At 40.6% G+C, this 19,985-nt stretch overlaps 3 protein-coding genes across 4 annotated transcripts; 1 reads left to right on the top strand and 2 right to left on the bottom strand.

Annotated features, from left to right (window-relative positions):
* Positions 1-2,446: 2,446 nt before the first annotated feature.
* dcaf13 (ddb1 and cul4 associated factor 13) lies at positions 2,447-10,315 on the bottom strand. Its single transcript, XM_083894668.1, has 11 exons — positions 10,154-10,315; positions 9,732-9,931; positions 9,521-9,628; positions 9,318-9,407; positions 9,005-9,160; positions 8,818-8,895; positions 8,631-8,713; positions 8,254-8,418; positions 6,849-6,984; positions 3,359-3,522; positions 2,447-2,855 (listed from the first exon to the last, which is right to left on the bottom strand). Exons 1-11 carry the CDS (start codon positions 10,221-10,223, stop codon positions 2,768-2,770), a joined length of 1,338 nt encoding a protein of 445 aa, XP_083750794.1. The 5' UTR covers positions 10,224-10,315; the 3' UTR covers positions 2,447-2,767.
* A 535-nt stretch (positions 10,316-10,850) lies between these two features.
* On the top strand, positions 10,851-14,111 carry LOC310937135 (solute carrier family 25 member 32-like). The gene is made up of 7 exons (XM_083901337.1): positions 10,851-11,244; positions 11,558-11,708; positions 11,830-11,915; positions 12,535-12,689; positions 13,065-13,178; positions 13,382-13,527; positions 13,631-14,111. The coding sequence occupies exons 1-7, from the start codon at positions 11,061-11,063 to the stop codon at positions 13,755-13,757; spliced, it is 963 nt and encodes a 320-aa protein (XP_083757463.1). The 5' UTR covers positions 10,851-11,060; the 3' UTR covers positions 13,758-14,111.
* Positions 14,112-14,433: 322 nt separating this feature from the next.
* On the bottom strand, positions 14,434-19,743 carry LOC310932761 (collagen triple helix repeat-containing protein 1-like). Of its 2 annotated transcripts, XM_083896112.1 has the most exons (5): positions 19,609-19,728; positions 18,738-18,818; positions 16,887-17,105; positions 16,568-16,784; positions 14,434-14,896 (listed from the first exon to the last, which is right to left on the bottom strand). In XM_083896112.1, the coding sequence occupies exons 1-5, from the start codon at positions 19,720-19,722 to the stop codon at positions 14,754-14,756; spliced, it is 774 nt and encodes a 257-aa protein (XP_083752238.1). In that variant the 5' UTR covers positions 19,723-19,728; the 3' UTR covers positions 14,434-14,753. The 2 variants fall into 2 exon arrangements, with proteins under 2 accessions (XP_083752238.1, XP_083752239.1); XM_083896113.1 differs by lacking the exon at positions 18,738-18,818 and having other exon boundaries at positions 19,609-19,743.
* Between the last annotated feature and the right edge of the window lie 242 nt (positions 19,744-19,985).

The following is a 19,985-nucleotide window of genomic DNA, read 5'->3' as shown; positions in this document are numbered from 1 at the left end:
CTTTTACACACAGTGGCTGCAGAGGGAAATTAAAAGTACAAGGCATAAAAGCACCATCACCACTAGCACCTGCATCCTGGCTACATGTACAAGAGACATGCTGTTACATTACAGTGCGGTCAGAAGTGACATTAGTGGCCGGGTGTTGCTGCAGGCACCGACACTGACATCCCATAATACGTACCAACATGCATGTATTATTATTGTTATTACTTTTGCTGCAGTAAGTAGCATCAAAAAAATAAAAAAAATAATACAGACTTCATCCAAAACTCATGATCGATTTATCAATGTGTGCGGCAGCTGAGTGGTCGCTATTTGACTGCAAACGGAAGCAACATCCGCACCATTCACACGCACAAAATCACACGTGAAAATGCTGTAAAAGAGGAAAGAACACCACATCAGTGAGAGTATAAATGATCCCGAACAAGAGGCACAGGCTGTGGGCTACACACCACCATCTACCAGGTAATCCAACCATCCGTCCATCCATCCAGGGAAAACAAGCAGAGGAAGAATCATGATAAAACTAACAATACTAATAGTAATGATAAAATAACTCCTGCCTTTTATTTTGCAGTCATGGTAAATCCTGTCTAACCCATCGCTGCCATTCTTCAGAGAGGTTTCACTCGCATACTGGAATAAAAGATGCCCGGTCCGTCCTCGTTTTGTTTTCCTTTGGAGTTCCTTAACCCTCCGCGGTCACTCTGCTCAGCTCGCTTTCCTCCAGGTTGATTATTCTTGGAGATTTCTTAAATGCACAAAAATGGATGCAATGAGAGGGGAGAGAGTGAGTAAGAGAGAGGGAGAGGAGGCACACACAAAAAAATCCAGATAGGAAGAAGAGGGCGGAGCGATGGAAACACGTCGAAGAATAAGAAAAAAAAAAGGCCAGAGGACGAGCTGGATGTTCATTGACAGCAGGAAGACACAGCAGCCGGTAAAACACGGACTGGAATCGAGGGCACGATGTGTGCAGCTGGAGCATCACGCATATTTCATAACAGGATGATGAGGACTGTGCATGGAGCCAAATGTGAAGTGGGGACATAAATACAGAAGATGACTGGTGACAGTTGTTGTAGCTGCAGGTGTAAATAGTGACAAACTGTGATGACGGAGGAAAAGCTCAGACAGTGTGAACACTGTGGAAAAAAAGAAGAAATTTGTGTTTCCTGTTCTTACTTTTGTTATATAGTTCACTGTCAACTTTATCTTCAGGTGTTGGACTTCTTAACAAACACAAGACAGTTGAAAATAAGAAAAACAAAAGCTGCTGAATCAAAATGCACTTCAATACATTTTTCTACATGTATTAGAAAGCCTAATACATTTGAGTTACTCTAAACTAAATAGATGTGAAAACCATTGCTTAAAATCCACATACCTGGATCCATACCAAATTCTACATGTCCATAGATTCCATACGCATGATTTCTTGAGAGACTTTATCGATTTCGCTGAAGTTTCAAGGTCAGAAGTTTTTTTTTGCATAACACACACAGAGACATACAAACGGTGCCAAAAACATGACCTCCTAAATAGCTGCAGCACCATTTCAACATTAATTGCAGAAGTAATTAATGATTATACCAGATAATCATGTTCAGTGCTGTTTTAGTAAAAAACAAAACAAAAAACAAATGTGACTTTCTCTCTCCACAGCTACTCATGAGGTGACAACAACCCCATCTTGTATTTTTCAGCTCTTGACCCTCAGATAAAAGATGCTTTAAAGCCAGCCAGCGCATTCTGCCCTCCCTCAGCCTGCAGTGATGATAGGATTAGAAGGACAACATTAAGAGGATAGAGCTGCTACCTGATAAGGGTTGTAAGTAAATTAGCACCAGCAGCAGTGATTTGCTGCATCAAGTCAAACACCAGGTTTCAATTCTGACTGAAAGGGGATCATTATTCTTTCCAAGGGATGATTCATTTTTCCAGAACAAACACGTTTATTATAAACACACATGTGCTAATATCAGTCCTGTACATACAGATTTTAAGATGAAATATAATATAAGACTGAGAAGGGAATATTTGCTTGGTGCGAATGCTCGGAAACATTTGGCTTCGCCTTCCTTCAAGAGTTAATGAATCAACAATAATGAAACTATATATTTATAAAACCAGCCTGTGTATTTCCAAAATGTTTCTTTATGATTCCGATGATTGTCCAACGTGGACAACGTTTGTAACCGATTAGGTGAGAGATACTAGAAAGAAAGAGGAAAACTGATGTGTTGAAAATTGAAAACCAGGAGGATGAGGAGGTTGTGAGGTTGCTCAGACAAGACCTAACTTTTGCCTTCAGTCGTGGTCAGTCAGCACATCATAACACCTGTGTCTTAAGCATCGGTTTCACCAATAAACAGTTAAGCATTTCTTGAACTTCATTCAATAAAAAATCTTTTAAAAAAATAGTGTGATGGGATTATGGTACAGTGTGAAAGAATGTTCAGTTTATTATGTCCTACTTTATGGCACCTGTGATGGAAAATGCAAACTTTCTCCATGTTACACCTGCTGCAAACATTTTAAGGATTCCTGTGAATGAAATTAAAACCCTTCTTGATTTATGTATGGATTTAGTCAGTGTCCTTGAAATTGAGCATGAATGCCCACCATCCCACAATTCTTAAGTTGTAATGTGTTTATCTTTTTAATTCTCAAGATTGGGTTTTCTGAAAAAGGTCCGTATTGGTGTGATCTGAAGTTCCACCTCATTATCCCTGGGTCTTCTACTCTTCTCCAGTTGTCTTTATTTCACCACAGTGACCACATGCTTCTCCTTCTCAGACACAAAAGGAACACTTCCTGGTTTGCTGTGCTTGAGGACGTTCCTCTCCCTAAAAAACACAGAAGAGGAGATTGAGAATATTCACAAAGGGAGGGGGGAGGGAGGGAGAGCATCGGCAAACAGAGGTGAGGGAGGAGGAAGAGAATGAATATGAGAGTATTGACCCAACACCTGCGTCACTGACCGCACTAATGTACCCTGAAAATAATGCATTACACATCAATAGTAAATCATTCACAAGTCCAAACACACATCTGACACATCTCTCAGTCCTGTCAGTAATTACAAAACAGAGCTGCAGACTGAGCTATGAATCACTGGACATCACAGGACAACTGGGACAACCAATCCAAACAAGCTTTAAACATGCATGTGAGAGTGACGCAGACAGATTTGGTCGGTCCCATCGCTGAGATTTTCCATTAGGTCAGTGTGATGTCATAGATGTGAAATATCCTGGTGTCATGTTTACATGGACATGGAGGGAACCATGCTAACCCTGTCGCTGAATTACGTATCACCTACAATAGAGGAGAAACGGTGAACACTTACTTCCTTTGGCGAGACTCTCTCATAACCCGCAGCTCTTTGCTCTGGTGGTGGATGTTCTTGGGTAGATGTCGGTGACGAGCAATGCGTCGGACCTGAGGGTGGTGCTGGTACTTCTCCTTCAACTTCTGACTGTAGTTAGCGGCTCGCCTTTCTCTAGGGGCCAGCTAAAGGACATCAGAGGAACATGAATAAAAATAAGAGATAGTTTGGAAAAGAGCAGAGTGGAGTAAGAGGCGGCACAATTAAAAAAGGAGATGAGGAGCACAAAGATGGTTTAGGCTAAAAGACGCACTGCTCATTACACAGCACTATCCTAGTCAAGCAGCATCCTCAGCATGTTTTTCTTAAAAGCTGTGCTGTGGCCATTTCCAGATATTAATTCAGGATCATGTCCGGAGAATTGGATCCCGATGTTCTCTTTTTACTGTCCACATGGGTAATGCAGCTGGACCTCGACTGGGTAAGGAGGCAGGAAGCAGAAAACCGACGCGAGAATTTAATTTACAAGATTTAACATGAAGCGGTTATTTAAGGTTAAACTTGAGTTTACAGTTGAATATTTTTACTTAAAAAGATATGTTCTTCTCTATCAAAGTCATGTATTTTATTTTAGGTCTACGCTAATCAACGACATCTCCTTAGCCCCAACTTACACCTTCATCCTTCATAAGCACACCCAGTGGACTTATGGAGGTATTTTTGGGTATTTTCCGGTGTTGCTATTGCACCTGCCTAAGTAATAGTCTGGCACACACCATTCATTATTCTGCAAATGTTTGATTTTTTGCAGATTAAACAAACAAGATACAACACATCAGTGAACTTAAGATGTGCCAGCAGGTGGATTTTATTATTTTGGGGCAGAGCCAAGCAAACTGCTTCCCCCAGTTTCCAGCAGTGTTTGTGCTAAGCTAATAAATTACCGTCTGTGGCTTCGTATTTCTTCATTTGGATATGAGAAGGCTTACTCTGGGGAAAAAAAACCAAGCAGGTGCATTTTTAAACGTTACTGCTGAGACTGTCATATCTGACATTAAACCCAGAAATAATGAATGTGATGTGAAGGTTTTTTGTTAGAGTCAAAAATACAACAATGTGGCTTATGTGTGTTTAAACACTCACAGTTTTATATGGTTGAACTGAAGGCTAATTCTGGTAGCCTTTTTCTAAAGACTTCTTCTTCTGAAGACCAGAGCTCACTCTGTTATTAATCCTGATGAGTCTGTGACTTCATTGCAAGTATTCACAATGTTGTTGTTTTTTTTATCCGTTGCATGAAAATGAAATATAATTTTTTGCATCATGAATTCCCATGGTAAGATTTGAATTATGTCACGTATTCCCAGCACTACAAGTAATAACAGAAGTTTGACAAAAAAATACTCCTTGGAAAGAGAAAAAATTAATTTTTTTAAGTCACTGACAGTTTTTGTGTTTGTGTTCTACAACATAAACTAAAAGGTACAGTACGCAGCAACTTCAAATCTGAATCGAATGTCCATAAAAAAGTGAAGACAGCAGCTCAACGACATCCCTCCCTCTCCATCTCTCATAAAAAGCAGCAGTTAGTCGGAGTTGCCTCTGTGCAACGTTCCCTCCTCGAAGGCTTTTATTCTAATTAAAGCCATGATTTGTCTTTGATTTAATTTGTTGAAGAAGACCCGTTAGATGCTGATCCTGTACCAACTCCCCTACCAAGATACCCACATGGGTAGCCCGCTAAATACAGTGATTGTATCATGTCAACAGGCCAGATATAGAAAAAGCAGAGAAAGATGCCCAACTCTTGTTTTTTTTTTGTTTTTTGTTTTTTTAAAGGGATCCTTCATTATAAGCAGCACAATGCACCAAAGTGACAAAAAGCTGCTAAAGATAAATGAGTGCAACATAAAGACAGCTGCATAGAGAAGCCAAGTGAAAAGTGCCAGGATTTGTTTTGCGACTGAAAAAGTACAGGTTCGTCTACTGTTTTTTCTTTTTTTTTTACTAACACGTTTACTGGGCTACAACTGGGGTCAGGCAATGTCCACTTGATAGATGATATCTTTATAATAAAATACACCATACACTGAGAACAGGATTCGCAGTCACGTTTAAACTTTTAAGATAGGTCAACCCACTTTACAATGGTGTACAATCAAAATAGAAAGCTCTGAATTGTCAGTAATCCCTTATTGCATTGAGTTGGTCCAAAATTATTCCAACCACTGCAAATTATGGCAAGTTCATTGGCTAGAGGGAATCCTGACTGTTACACAAGACATCAGTGTCAATTATGTTTTAAAGAGATTCTGTATGATTTCTTCACTTGAATCAACAGGTAGCAAAAAGCCAATCGCCTTAAAAAGGAGCAAACAGGAGTCTATTAATTGCACACACCTTAGGTCTAAAATACAAAAGATTTAATTTACACCAGATTCAATGGTTACTACTTAAGTCAAGGAAGAGTAAAAATAAATGAAAGGTGGATGCCTTAGCTGATAGAGAAGTCATCCTATAGTTTAGCGTGATGCAAAGCCTTGATTCAGCATTTCAGCATTTCTTGATAATTAAAGTACAACTGGATTGTTAATGCTTCATTATGGTCAGAGTAGCCTGCTTTAAGTGATTGGCCCATTTAAACTGCTGATAGCACCACTTGTCTGATCTCTTTAAGTGCAAAGCTTGCAAATAAATCTTCTCTTACACAGTGACAGTAAAACAAGTGCCAAAAGGAGGGCAATTTTCCACTCTGAAGCTGCATTAAGAGAATAAGTAAGAGTGAATCCGATTAGAAAAAGAAAGATGGCTGCTCGGGATGGCACGCAAGACGCCACTGGTCTCTATTACAGAGCCACGACTGGTATTTGGGTCACTGACACACTTCCCAACATTTTACTGGTGTATTGCTGGTGAGTTTGTGGAGCATTAAATTACATTAGCAATATTGTTTGTGCTGACAAAGCTTACATAATATCTCATAAAAGACATGGGGTGGCCAATAACAAAGAGACTAAGAGGAAACGGGGAGGTGTCAGGAAGAGGATGAAGTTGTCAAATATAATATTTTACTGGTGGTTTCTCTATCAACATTTCACGCTCTACAGTTTTTTTGGACCTTCACCTGCCACAAGGGCTGCTGTGCCAACTGGTACAGTGTACTTAATGAGAGTGATTCTACCCTCAGTCAGCATCCATCAGGGCACTTGGCACCAGTGGTGCCATAGCTTCTGGCATTGTCACCCACTCTTATCCTGCTGAGATGGGCACCAGGCCATGGCTGTGTCACAGAAATGCAGCTAACTCATAAAACACGATCAGGTAATGCACTAGAAGGCGTTACTGTATACAGAATGGCAGGCAGAAGAGGGAAATACAGCTATTGATCAGCTAGAGACATTATGATGAGAAATTATAAAGAAGCGGCCAGAAAGAAGCAAGTTGAAATCAATATGCATGAAAGTAGGAGTGTGACAGAGGAGATGAGGCAGGACCATGGGGTAGAACTTACCATTCCTAGTTTCTCTGCTGCATTGGCTTTCCACAGCCGGATGTTCATTTCGTCAGATCCGCTCAGGATGTACTTGTTGTCGGCTGACCACTTAACGCAGATGACGTGCTGCATACGTTTTGTGTGGTAAACCTCCCTGAATTTCAAAAGAGAAAATAAAGAAGATGAAAAACAAACCGTGACGAAAGACTTGTCCTTGCCCTCTAGAAAGATGCATGGAAATGTTTTCTGATCAGACACCTTATTTTTTGTTACCTTATTGTTCTGCTTTCTGATCTGACAAAACTCGACAAGGTTTTACATGGTCTGAATAATGAATACATTGTTAAAGCTGAAGGATCTCTGTCATCATGATTAGAGTGTTAAATGAAGTAATATTGTCATGATTATTGTCACAGACTGTTGATAGGAAACATGAAATTGTTCTGTTGTAGTCCATTTTAAACAGGAAGTATATCTCCTTCAATTATAAGGTTACTTTGAGTTTCTTTATGTAGTCAACTTTTTCCACATGCATAACTGGTATTTTCCTCTTCACTTGTTCACCTGATCACTTTCCCCACTGACTTCTAATTGGATCATGGTTAGTTATAATGACTGTTGTTAGAGGCATCCATGCTTATGACAAAACATTTGCAGTGTAAGATATAGATATATGGAAAAAAAAGGATTCCATAAACAGTCAAGTTTCAAGTGATTCAACTGCTTCTTCAGCATGTACCAGTTACTATGTGTTTTAAGCTCCAACACATCTATGCTGTGATAATTCCCCAGCTATTACTAACAAAACTGTACGTTCATGTCATGTACTGGTTGTTCTGGAGCTGGGCAATGGCACAAACATTACTGCATGTACCATTTGGCACATAGCAACCAAACAACTGCTTGGTGTTCTGGTCTAAGAAGGTCAAAACAAGCCCCTACACATCAGCTATTTTCACAGCAGATATTTAACATTGTCATAACATTATGAATGGATGTCTTCTATTATTAAAGGCCAGGGAGGCCCAAATAGAAGGACTGAGGTACATATATTTCAATATTCACACCTGATATTTGCTTACAAATATATTGAGGTGCTCACAGTTTCTTATGAAAAAGCCCTTAGCACAAATAACAATATACAGACTGTGTCTAAACAATACAGAGGGATCACTGAAACACTTTTAACATCATACTTTAAGATTGACAGAAAAGTAAGGATTACCTAGAAGAAGTAAATAGTAGATGTACTTTATAGATCCTGCAAATAACTTTACCAATAAATCCTATCAGCTTAAAAGAAAACATACAGCTGATTCCACTGTGAGAGAAGCTTCATGTCCACAGACCAGCAACAGAGTCATAGTAAAGCATAACTATAAAACAGTGACCCGAGTGGTCATTTAAACCTAGTGTTACTGACCTACTGTGGCCACCGTCCTTGAGAAAGATGCGTATGGTCTTGTCGAAACTGGCAGATACGAACTCCTTCCCGGTGGGGGAGTAGTCAATATCCAGCACTGCAGACACATGGTCCATGTGCACTGTGACTGGCCGTTTCAGAAACCTCATGTCATATGTGTAGAGGCTGGTGGTGAGAAAACATTTGTTTTCTTCAGTTATGAGAATGCTAATTTTTCAAAAAAAAAAAAAGTACCAATGACAACAAATGAATGAAACCATAAAATTAAAACTTGAGATAAAGGCTACAATAGAGTTTTTGCTGTTAAGTTTTCAAACAGAAGGATATTTTTAAAATAAAAACACTATGATAAACCTATTGACTTCATTCTTACTCACTTATAGTCCTCATTTGAACAGGTGAAGTGATACGCTTCCATAGGGTTCCAGCATAATGTGTTACTTCTCATTGTCATGATAACCTGAAATACAAAATAAAAACATGCATTAGCTACATGCCATGTCTTACCATAGTGAAGAAATTGAGAGCAGATAAAATTCTTTCAACGTAATGATGTCCCCCCACCTTTTTGAGAGGTGCAGATTCTCTCATGTCATACAGGACTATACTTCTGTCAGAGGCACAGCTTGCAAGAAGTTCTGTCTGTGGGAAGATGTGGCAGCTTTAAATAAGCCTCATATTAGACCCACAAATGGAAGTTTGAACAAAGAGAAACTGTTGTGTTAGGGGTGGTGGGTATGTGGGCTCTTACCTCCACTGGGTTGAAGCGGACACAGCTGAAGCTGTCAACACCCCATGTGAAAGAACGAATTGGGGTACTCCTTTGCTCATCCCAGATGTCCACCTGCTGGCCACACGTTGCAAACACACCATCCTTCCGGTGATGGTCTAGTCCTGTGAACACAGTCTAAAAAAGGACAAGTATTTCAACTACAGCCATAATGTGATCCAGTGCATAATGAGATAATTAAACAATAAATAAATGTGTTACAAACAAATAAAGCAAAACACACTAAAAAGATATAAAAAGCAATGTTAACCAACATGACAATTATTGATCATACCTTGCCTAAAATAGTGTTGAGTGGCTCTTCTTCCTCTCCATAACCTGGAGCCTCCATTTTCCATTTCTTGATTGTTTTGTCATCACCAGTCTGTTTTATCGAGGGAATGCCAATGTGTAAACATTTTTTTAATCAAAGATCAGTTAAAAACACACGTTTAAGTCTGAAACATTTACATGGGTATTTTAAATGGTATCAATCACCGTATAGAAGAAAGTTCCACAATAGCCAACAACCATTCCGCGAACAAAACCTTCATGTGCTTGGAGTGTGCGGATACATTCACGCTTGGTAAGATCCCACATTTTCACCTGCAGATCAAATCAAACAATCTGTCAGGGTTGTGATTACAATGTCACATTTCACATTATCACAACAAACTAAATTATAGTAAGGAAGTTTGGCTGCAGTCACCTCTCCATCACAGGAACCAGACAGGAGAGTAGATAGGCTTTTGGTATGCTTGGCAATGCAGTTCACACCATCTCTGTGTCCATCCAGAGATGCCAGGAATGGCTTGGCAAACACCCGCTCCAGCTTCGTGGCATTCAGAGCCTGGGTGTATTCTCTGTTCACCTCGAAAGGATGCAGTGTTGGGTCATAATTCCTAGGGACTAAGACCAGAGAAAGTAATAGATAACTTAGGTACTATATAATACTGCTTGTTAATACAAATAAAAATTTGTATTAACAAGCAGTATTATTATCATCAGGCAGACACATAACAGCAACTCGGTGCATGTGGTCATGAAAATAATAAATAAAGAGCTAGCACTCTGCTAGCCAAACTGTGTTTATCCCTTAGCATACGACGTGTGTTAAAGTATTTAACTTACCACGTTGAATGTCGAGCTTTGTTTCCCGGACATAGTCGTCCGGGTTCCTCGAGAGGACTTTAACTTTCATTTGGTAGCACAGTGTGAGTAGAAACAAACCTAAAACGCGGTTGGGATTACTTTAAACTGAAAAAATGTTAGCAGGCATGTGTGGATACGAAGGAGGAGAGTGTGGCGCCGCGTTGCATTTTGGGATGCCAGTCGTTCAGATCGCGTCACTGAAAAAGGAAATGTCGAAATTTTGCACGAGGAGGACCGGAAAATGAATTGGTTTACAAAGAAATAAAATATGATGCAGCTACATTGTTATTTAAAGTATTCGTAAATGAAAACAAGGTGTTGTGAAAACAATAAATTGTTGTCTGTATTAAAGACAGATGACACCACGACTACATGTGCAAGAACAGCGCGTGAATCGTGCTTTAAGGTGACTTTATGTTAATAAATGTAGAAGAATAGCGTCAATCATACATCTGCTGTCATCTTTTTGAAAGTATGAGTATAAAAAAAATAAAAGCGCGGGGGGAGCTATGGGGTATCTTTTTTTTATTTTTATTTTAGAGTTACTAAGTGTCTCGTGATACTTTATTCAATTAATCCAAAATTTTGCCTTTTATTTTGAAGGTCTTAACTGGAAGTTGACATGAATGTAGTACTTAACGCTATCAGCAAGGTCGAGCAGTGGTGGTACTGCGTGTTATGTCTGTCCACGGGGTTCCAGCTCCACCACATGTCAGAAACGTGGTTCCGCTGTTAGCATGCAACGGACATGAAAAAACATATAATAAGGAGCTCGTAGCGACTGCGCACCCTTTTTGTCAGTACGTTTAACAGTTTAGTTTTGACTCGCGGGACGTTGTAAACACAGCTAGCTGACAGGAGCTAGCTCAGCTCCTCATAGGTAAAAATGAGCTCCGCTCCAAATCACACAGTTGGGGACACGGGACTGTCCAGCAAACCCTCGTTAGTTGGACATGTCCAACATTTTTTTAGGCACGTAAAGATAGAAAACCTGTTCGCAGGACTCAGTGGGGGAGTGGTGTCCACACTGGTGCTTCATCCTCTGGACCTGGTCAAAATCAGATTTGCAGGTACAGTATGTCATTATTACTATAAAAGGGTGGTGGCAGTAGTTGCCATAGTTTCCAGCTAATGTTCAGAGTTGTAGTTCTTGTAGTTATCAAATCTAACATGCTTCAATGTCCCCTCAGTAAAAGTGCCACAACAGCTGTAGAACAGCAGAACATGACAGTTCAGAATAGCACTTTTAAATACCTGTACTGCGCCTGCACTCGCTTGTTTAGCAATAGTATGGGTCACGTCTGCAACCACCATATCAAATAATGCCTTTGATTGACTATTGTTATGGAACTGAAAATGTCTATAAATGTCTTTGTATTGCAGTCAGTGATGGCTTGGAATTACGACCCAAGTACAGTGGCATGATGCACTGTATGAAGAGTGTCTGGCAGCAGGAGGGGCTGAGAGGACTGTACCAAGGAGTGACACCCAATGTTTGGGGTGCTGGAGCCTCATGGGGTCTCTACTTTTTGTTGTACGTACACAATTAAGCACTCGTATCAGCTTGTTGGAACATGTCCACATATAAGAGCCTTTATGAATTGTTTAGAAATGATCTGGTGATGCTTTATCTCCTAAACTATCCTTCCTTACAGCTACAACGCAATCAAAGGGTACAAAAACGAGGGGCGTCAAACTGCACTGAGTGCCACGGAACACCTGGTTTCAGCGGCCGGAGCAGGTTTGTGCCGTTTATCTGAATACTGTTGGTTCACCTGCACATACATACACACACACTCACAGTCAACAACAGAAACTAGATGATACTGCTCTAATCTTGCCTTGGCTGGTAGTAGGTTAGTCTAATCTGCAGTCCTACAGGGTCACCGGAGTACATTTCCTGTCACTAAACGAAGTTAGGGGTTGAACAAAAGACTTTTCAGAATGTTTCACCAAAAGCAAGGAGGCAGAGACACTGAGATTTTTTTCATATGTTTTAACTGCATCAGAGCTAAATGATTTATCAGCTAAACTGCTAACATTTTTATATGTTGGGTATCAGTCTGGTGATGATCTGGTGTTTGTAGCACTGCTCTATACAACAGGTTAGCTGTTATTAAGGAAACCAAAGTAATCCATGATATCAATATTAAAATATGGCCTGCATTATCACCGTGTTCGTCACTTAAAGCTGAATGACCTGATACAACTGAATCTGAGCCTCACAGTTCATATACTGTTTGAAGCGGTGGGTTGTTTTACCAATCATGTGTATCTAATCAATTGACTACTGTGGTATGTACTGTATTTCACCCTCATTAAGCCTCACTGTGACCGTGTTCTTTTTTGGCTTCACATAGGCATGCTTACTCTCACGTTAACCAACCCAATCTGGGTTACCAAGACTCGACTGGTGCTTCAGTACAATGCTGACCCAACCAGTAAACAGTACACTGGGATGGTGGATGCTCTGGTCAAGATCTACCGCCATGAGGGAATCCACGGACTCTACAAGGTGAGATAAGTTAACAGTGACTTGTTGGATATCTGTGTAATGTAGAAGTACAGAAAAGCAAGTTTTGTCGAATGATGGCTAGAGAAACAGACAGGAAGATTGTTATGTGGAGTGTAATTACTTTTTATTATAATGGGTCACTAAGTCGTTCTACACTTGAATGCTTGTATTGGTAGATTATTAAGTAACTGGTTTACCACTAGAGGGCAGTGCTCCCTTGTGCTGGCCACAGTAGAGCTGATGAGTCATTTTATTTTCAAGTCAAAACAGTTATTACTTGGTGTTAAGCTAATAAAATAGGCAAGAAGGTGATTGGCTTACAAAAAACTTTTGGTTTTTTTCAGTGCAAAACAGACTGACTTACATATTTTCCAGGGTTATGTTCCTGGCTTGTTTGGCACATCCCATGGAGCGCTGCAATTCATGGCCTATGAGGAGCTCAAGAGAGACTACAACAAATACAAGAAAGCACCTTCAGATGCAAAGCTGGTGAGTCATTAACCCTGTAAGCCACGAGCTGGCTGGAAACATGGTCAGTGTATACCCAGATACAAACATATGGCTTGTAACAAAGCCCGCAGTTGATAACTAGCATTAGGGGAGAAGTTACTCATCAGTTTTCCCACTCTGCTGATTTCTTGCTCATTTCTTCCTCCTTCCCCTGTCCTCCATTTGTCCGTCTGTACAAACAGAGTGCATTGGAATACATCTCAATGGCAGCGTTATCCAAAATATTTGCTGTGACCACAACATACCCATATCAGGTGGTGCGTGCTCGCCTGCAAGACCAGCACAATAGATACAACGGCGTTATGGATGTGATAAGACGCACATGGAGGTATGATATTGATATTCTCATAAAAGGACTGAACATCCTTGTATCGGTTTCTTACTTTAGTCCAATTTAACTCTGACATATCGTTTTACATTTGTTTTTACAGGAATGAAGGCGCCATTGGCTTCTACAAAGGCATCATCCCTAATGTGATTCGTGTCACTCCTGCCTGCTGCATCACCTTCTTAGTTTATGAGAATGTGTCTCAATTACTTTTGGGGAAAAAAGAATGAGACTCAAATAAAGGGCACTGGACAGTGCCAAATACTCCAGGGTCACATTTCCAATGTCTCTGAACTATCAAAGTACACCCAAACGAGCCAGTGTGAGAAGAATTCATGTGCACAGAATGAATGAATGGGGGGGGGGGGGTTGCCGAATTTGAAAACAGTACACGGTGTATTTTATTTTACGTACAAATTCTATATTTTCAGTGATGTAATGAAGATGTCTTCATCTACACACTGACGATGAGGGAGAAGTGTGTTGCCGTTTGCCTCAATGGACATACTGTTATGTGTTGGATAGCCTTTTTTTATATTAAAAAAAAACAAGATAAATGAAATATTTAAAGATCTAATTATGTTAACTTAAATATATCAGGAATGCCCCATTGTTGTTTTCTGCTTATAAATTATTTCTTTATGTGTACAGCAAAATAAATAATATGTTCATTTTTACACACATCATGTCAAAAATTGATTTTTTTTTGTTGACATTCTTTGTATTTTTATACAATTTGTAACTTCTGCTTTGTGACGTTTTGCTATAAAATACAAACAGTTTTGAATGCGCTGTATGTAATATTGGTATATTCATTACCTTTCATTGCTTCAAGGAGTTCAGTTCTTAAAAAAAAAAAAAAGACTGATTTATTAACAGTAAAAGTGGAATACATTAAACAGGTCATATGAATACATAATTCAAATATTGTCAATGTCTTGGCACAATGTCTATTCATTAGTGACTGGATTGTAACCGCACCCACAAGTAGAAAAACGGTATATTTCTGGTCGACAGAATGGCAGTTATCTTGTTTACAGGCCTGCAATCTAGTACAGTACCAATGATAAGCAAATTAATGAAAATAACAAGTGAAAAACAAACAAAACCTTCAAGTTCATCAGTGATGCTGTGACAGCTCAGCAAAACCCACACCTGATCATTTCATTTGGAGGAGCAGATAACATGCTGTCACACTACCAGCACTGTTTTTTGTATTTATTTATTTATTTAGGAAGTTCCTCAATGATAATCCTGGATACTGAGTTCCAGCCTGTAGATGCGTCACCTCTGGGGTAGTCAGCGCAGGTCCCCACCCACACGGCCACATCCACCAAGCCCGATTTGACGCCCTCGCACAGGCCTTCGACTGGAGGGAGGGAAGAAATGAATTTCAGGAAACATGGGAACTGTCTGCACAGAAAAACGTTACATGTGGTGAACTTTTAAAAACTAATTGGACGAATGCTTTCCAGGAGCCCGAGCACTTAATTAACCACTTCACTGGACAGTTTGTCAGTAAAAACACTGCTTGGGAAGACATTTTCCTGACACTACTCTGTAATAAAGCCTGTCAACAAGCTTATTTCAGCCACCAGTTCGCTTGCGTGTGCGTTAATGCATTTTTGTTACCTAATTTCAAGTTATGGTTAGGGGTAAAATGTGAACTGAGATTAGGTGAAGGTTCGACATAAACCTAAAGCTGAGAGCAGCAACCTCTCAAAGAAACCTACTTGCATCTACTTTTGGCCACTAAACTATGACAGACATCAAGAATTGTTCAATTATGTGTTTTGCGTGGAATAAACTTTACACAACATTGTGTGGCAAAGTATAGTGTGTTTAGTGAGTTTTGAGGGTGTTGGTCAGCAGATTTTGTTAGCTTTGGACAGAGTCTGTTTTCCTGTATTTCTAGTGTTATGCTAAGCTAAGCTAACCAACTGTTGCCTCTTGCTACATACAATATTAAAGCTGCCAACATGAGGTTGTGGGCTGTGTCAAGCTATTTTTGCTTTATTATGAAACACCAAACACAACAATAACTGAGAGTAAGACTGTATGCAGTGTGGGGAAGGGGCTGTACCTATGTTCCCCCAGGTCCTATGTTCCCCGGGAATATAGAACAAAATGGGTCTATGTTCCCTGCTTTTCACCCAAAAGGACCCAGGGAACATAGGACTTTTCTTTTTTTTAAATAAATAGTGGCTGTTGTGATTATGTATTGCAGTTAAATGTGCCTGGAACTGTGGAAACCTGCCTGTGAGGTTTTGGTGACATGCGCACTGCGCACCAGTGCCAAACATCAGCCAAACTATCACTGCGCCGCCTGCGGGGAAAATGGGACCTTTTTTTAAAGAAATGGTCCTATGTTCCCCTGTTACATACAAAGTGGGCAACATAGGACCCTTTTTTAAAAAAAAAAAAAAGGTCTGATGCTCCGCGATCGGGGAACATAGGACCCGGGGAACATAGGTACGACCCCGTGGGAAACTGTCCACCATGAATGCTATCCTAGCTACACTGAGATACTGATAGATGTCCTGACCTATTGAGTCTACAGGCATGACAATAGTACTGTTCTTTTAATACCTGTTAGCACAGAAGCCAGGAATATACAGTATATTTGAAAAAAAGGACAAAGACATATTACAGTGAACGTCAGTACATTTGTACACTCTTAGAAATGAGGGTTCCAAAAGGGTTCTACAAAGCCTGAGGTTCTACCTGGAACCATTTGGTTCTGAAAAACCCTTTCCCGAAGAAAGGGTTTTTCAAGGGTTCTTGGTAACACTAATGGTTCTCGCAAGAACCATTTTGATCAAGAGAACCCTTTAAAACCCCTTTCCTGAATAAATGGTTTTAAAAGGTTTCTTGCATGGTAACAAAAAGGGTTGGTTCTACTTGGAACCAATAAGGGTTCTCATATGAGGACAAGCCGAAGAACCTTATATGATTCTTCTTAGCACTTTTATTTCTAAGAGTGTATGATTTGATGCCTCAGAAACACATTGGCACAAAAACAACAACAACACTGTCATACCTGAGGATGTCCTGTGGATGTTGATGGTTGAGTTGAGCTCTGGGCTTCCCTGGTCTAAGTAGATGATTGACTCTATGGGCAGGGGTCCTGTGCACTCTGCTCCGTTGAAAGTGAAGTACCACCTCTGGCAGCATGCGTTCTTACACTTAAGTCTGAGGGAGCCACTGAACAGGACTCTCAGGGCACTGTCCGAACGCAGCTTGGTGAACGTGCAGTCCTGCAACACAGCACAAAGTTATCGTTTCACTCGTTTGCACTGTGCGTGGGCTTTATATCCGTGTGAAACAAACACCTACATTCTCTGTGTCAAAGTACTTACAGCCACTTTACCCAGATCAATCCCGTAATTTAGAGAGTTCCAGGCACACTGCTTGTAGTTGGGCCTCCAGGGCTGCTCAAAGATCTCGCTAATGCACTCTCCTTTCTCTCCTTTGAGCCCATCACGTCCAGGGATTCCTGGTGTCCCCGGAATGCCGTTGGCCCCCGGGTTACCATCTCTGCCGGTGGTGCCTGCTGGCCCCTGTATGCAACTGCCATACTGAAAAACACAAGAAAAGGGAGTAAATGTGGGAGAATGATAACAAAAAAAGATGACAACAACAACAGGAAAGTCTATTTTTCAATGTTTCTGGTTTTCTTTTTTCATTCTATTGTTTAAAATCCATGTATGTGCTGCATGCACTACAAACACCTACAAGCTGCCAACTATCCAACCATCACAGACAAATTGGGGGCTGAGGTGAGGGTAAAAAAAAACAGATGTGATGTTTACCAAGACAAAGCAAGTGAACCAGATACTAGAAAGCCATGGATCTAGTAAAGGAAAGCGCTAGTGTTGATGAGGAACTGAAGGCACGGTGATGATCTAAATTAGTAGGTGTCTGGCCTCAAATCTCAGTGATTCATTGCCCTGCTGAATGTCCTGCTATGTTTAAACAGATGCTGCATCTTACTCGAGCTGACTTAAATACACACAGACACACAGAGAGACAGGGGATATTGCCAAAGCCTACCACACACAGAGGAAACACAATGAAGATCCAAATAGCTTTGTGTAACATGTTCTTCAAAGACACATTTGACCATCAGATTGCAGCGTGTAAGTCATCTGTTCAAGCTTTTTTTAGTCGGGGTTGAGTTTTCAATTTTGGTGAGGTGATTTGCGAGTATCTTGCACTCATTCATTTAGTCAGGACAGACGTAAACTGACAGCGTAGAAGTGGATCCTCGCCCTTGGGTCTGGGTTTTTAGTCAGTTGCCCTTTGCTCTGCATGCAGCTGTGTTGCAGTTATGGGAGGCACATGGCCAAAAGGCATTAAGAGAAAAACGAAGTCCCAAGAAAAAGAGAGAGAACAAAGAGCTTTTTCTCCAGTTCCAGCATCTTGCCCCGGCCCCGGAGTCTCTGGGGTAAAATAGACAAATATTTGCACCACGTACATGTGAAAAAAAAGAATTGGCTAAATGAAGAGAGAATTGCAGCATTTTATTCTCATCAGCTGCTGTGGAGCAGATGGCTGAGTGTCTGTTTTAGCCATTAGGTTGGGTTTGCCGGATCAACGTGAAGATGTGAGGGGGCTGACATCTCTGCTGGAAACTGGGAAGTCTGTGATGAAAGCAGTAGGTTGTGGATTGGTATGCAAGCGGTGATGCATTTGTGGTTTTAAAGAAAAGACGAGCGCACTTCCAAGCATCTTGGATAATAGTTGGAAAAATGTGTCACTCCACAACGGACGCTCCATTAGTCCTTTTGGTTGATATTTGTCAAGGAAACATTTCCGCTATAGTATGAGATTTTTTTTTTGGAAACCTATCAAAGCAGACGACTGAATGGAACCTCTGTCCACATCAGCCACACAGCAGACTTATATATTAGCTCCCAGTCTGGTGTCTCTGTAGTGGTGCTGCCTGCCTGCATGAATTACACTCCAGCCCTGGTGAATGTTAGTAGCGCACAGTCCATTACTGTAACTGAAGCATAAAGGCCATATTTGCCCATAAAACCACACATACACACATACACACACAGAGGAATCAGCCACATTTCATGCATTAGTCAAACCTGAGGTGAGGAGGGATGAGGCTCTCCTCCAGCATGCAGAGCGCAAATACAAGGTCTGGCTTCTTCAGATTCAGAGGATGTTGAGGAATCAGAGTAGGATTACAAGATTACCGTGTTGCTCAAATAAGCAGATCCTCTTTCTCCAGAGTGTCTAGTGCAGTTGGGCTTTTCTGCATCATTTCCACCAGTGCACTAGATACAGATGGTAACATAAGATGCTATTTGTTACATACTTGATAAGACTTTGGAGGATAACTGTGAGAACTCAGTGGACCCGGCCGGGGAGGAAGGGGGGTTGTAGTACATATTAAATCCACCCCCCACTAAAGAAAAATAAACACGAGTTTCACTTTCATTTGACTCCCACAAGGAAGAATGTGTCCACTTTGTTTCTTGACCCCCACACCTACAGCTTAGAGGTTATGCCATTCTGCACAAGAAAGTGTTCAAGATTGGATTTTTGTTTTTAGAATATTAGTTAAGATCATTTAAATGTAATATTTAATGTTTTATCACCCTCTAACAGATAAATCTGTGTTTGGCAATTGGCACACAGTCAGACAGATAACAAAGAACAAAGAAAGGCAGACAGAGAGCCAGACCACAACTTCCTGTTAAGTTTTTTTTTTTCTGTCCATCAGCCTTTTAGGGAGAGAATAACACACAGACTGACCACACAAAACCTCCATGGCAGCATTTCTCATTATTTAATTTTGGTGGTGACCACACTCATTTAAGCGTCAGCCTAAAAGTGCATGAACCAGCAAGTTACGTTTTTTTCTACTTTAGGGGGATTTCAGTTGTTAAAAATAACCATGGTGCGTTTAAGTGCCTTATCAATAATAGCGCAGATGTTTTTTCCTCACAAAGGGACTTTAAGTAGCAGTTTATGAGTACAGCAATTTTTTTTCTGTAGAAATCAACAAAATATTACCACAACATTAATGACGACTACATTTTAGAAGTGATCACAGCTGCTTACCTTGTCAGCGTCTGGATCCTTGCGGTATGCCCTGCTTCTCACCTTCTCCACGCCATAAAGAGGTAAAGCCAAGCAGACGAGCAGCAGCAAGCGGCCAACGAGCGGAGACATCATCTGAGAGACAAGAGACGACTGAGTGTGGCGACAGTTTGACTCCGACTGCAGCCAGTTTTTCACTTCAGAGGAGGCAGGACGAGAGGGAAGAGACACAAGCGCGCACACACTTAAGGGGAAACAAAATCCCCTAAGATTGATTTAAGAGCAGAGGCGTGTCTCTGCACAAGTTCATCAACTTTGAAATCAATCAAGATTCATGCAAGGATGTATTTACCAAATGTGTTTTATTTGTTTTTACTTATCAAAATGAAATACTATAG

Source organism: Microchirus variegatus (genome assembly GCF_963457635.1).
Source record: "Microchirus variegatus genome assembly, chromosome: 1".
Lineage (NCBI taxonomy): Eukaryota > Metazoa > Chordata > Actinopteri > Pleuronectiformes > Soleidae > Microchirus > Microchirus variegatus.
The sequence above is the reverse complement of the archived record's forward strand: the minus strand, read 5'-3'. Positions and strand labels throughout refer to the sequence as shown.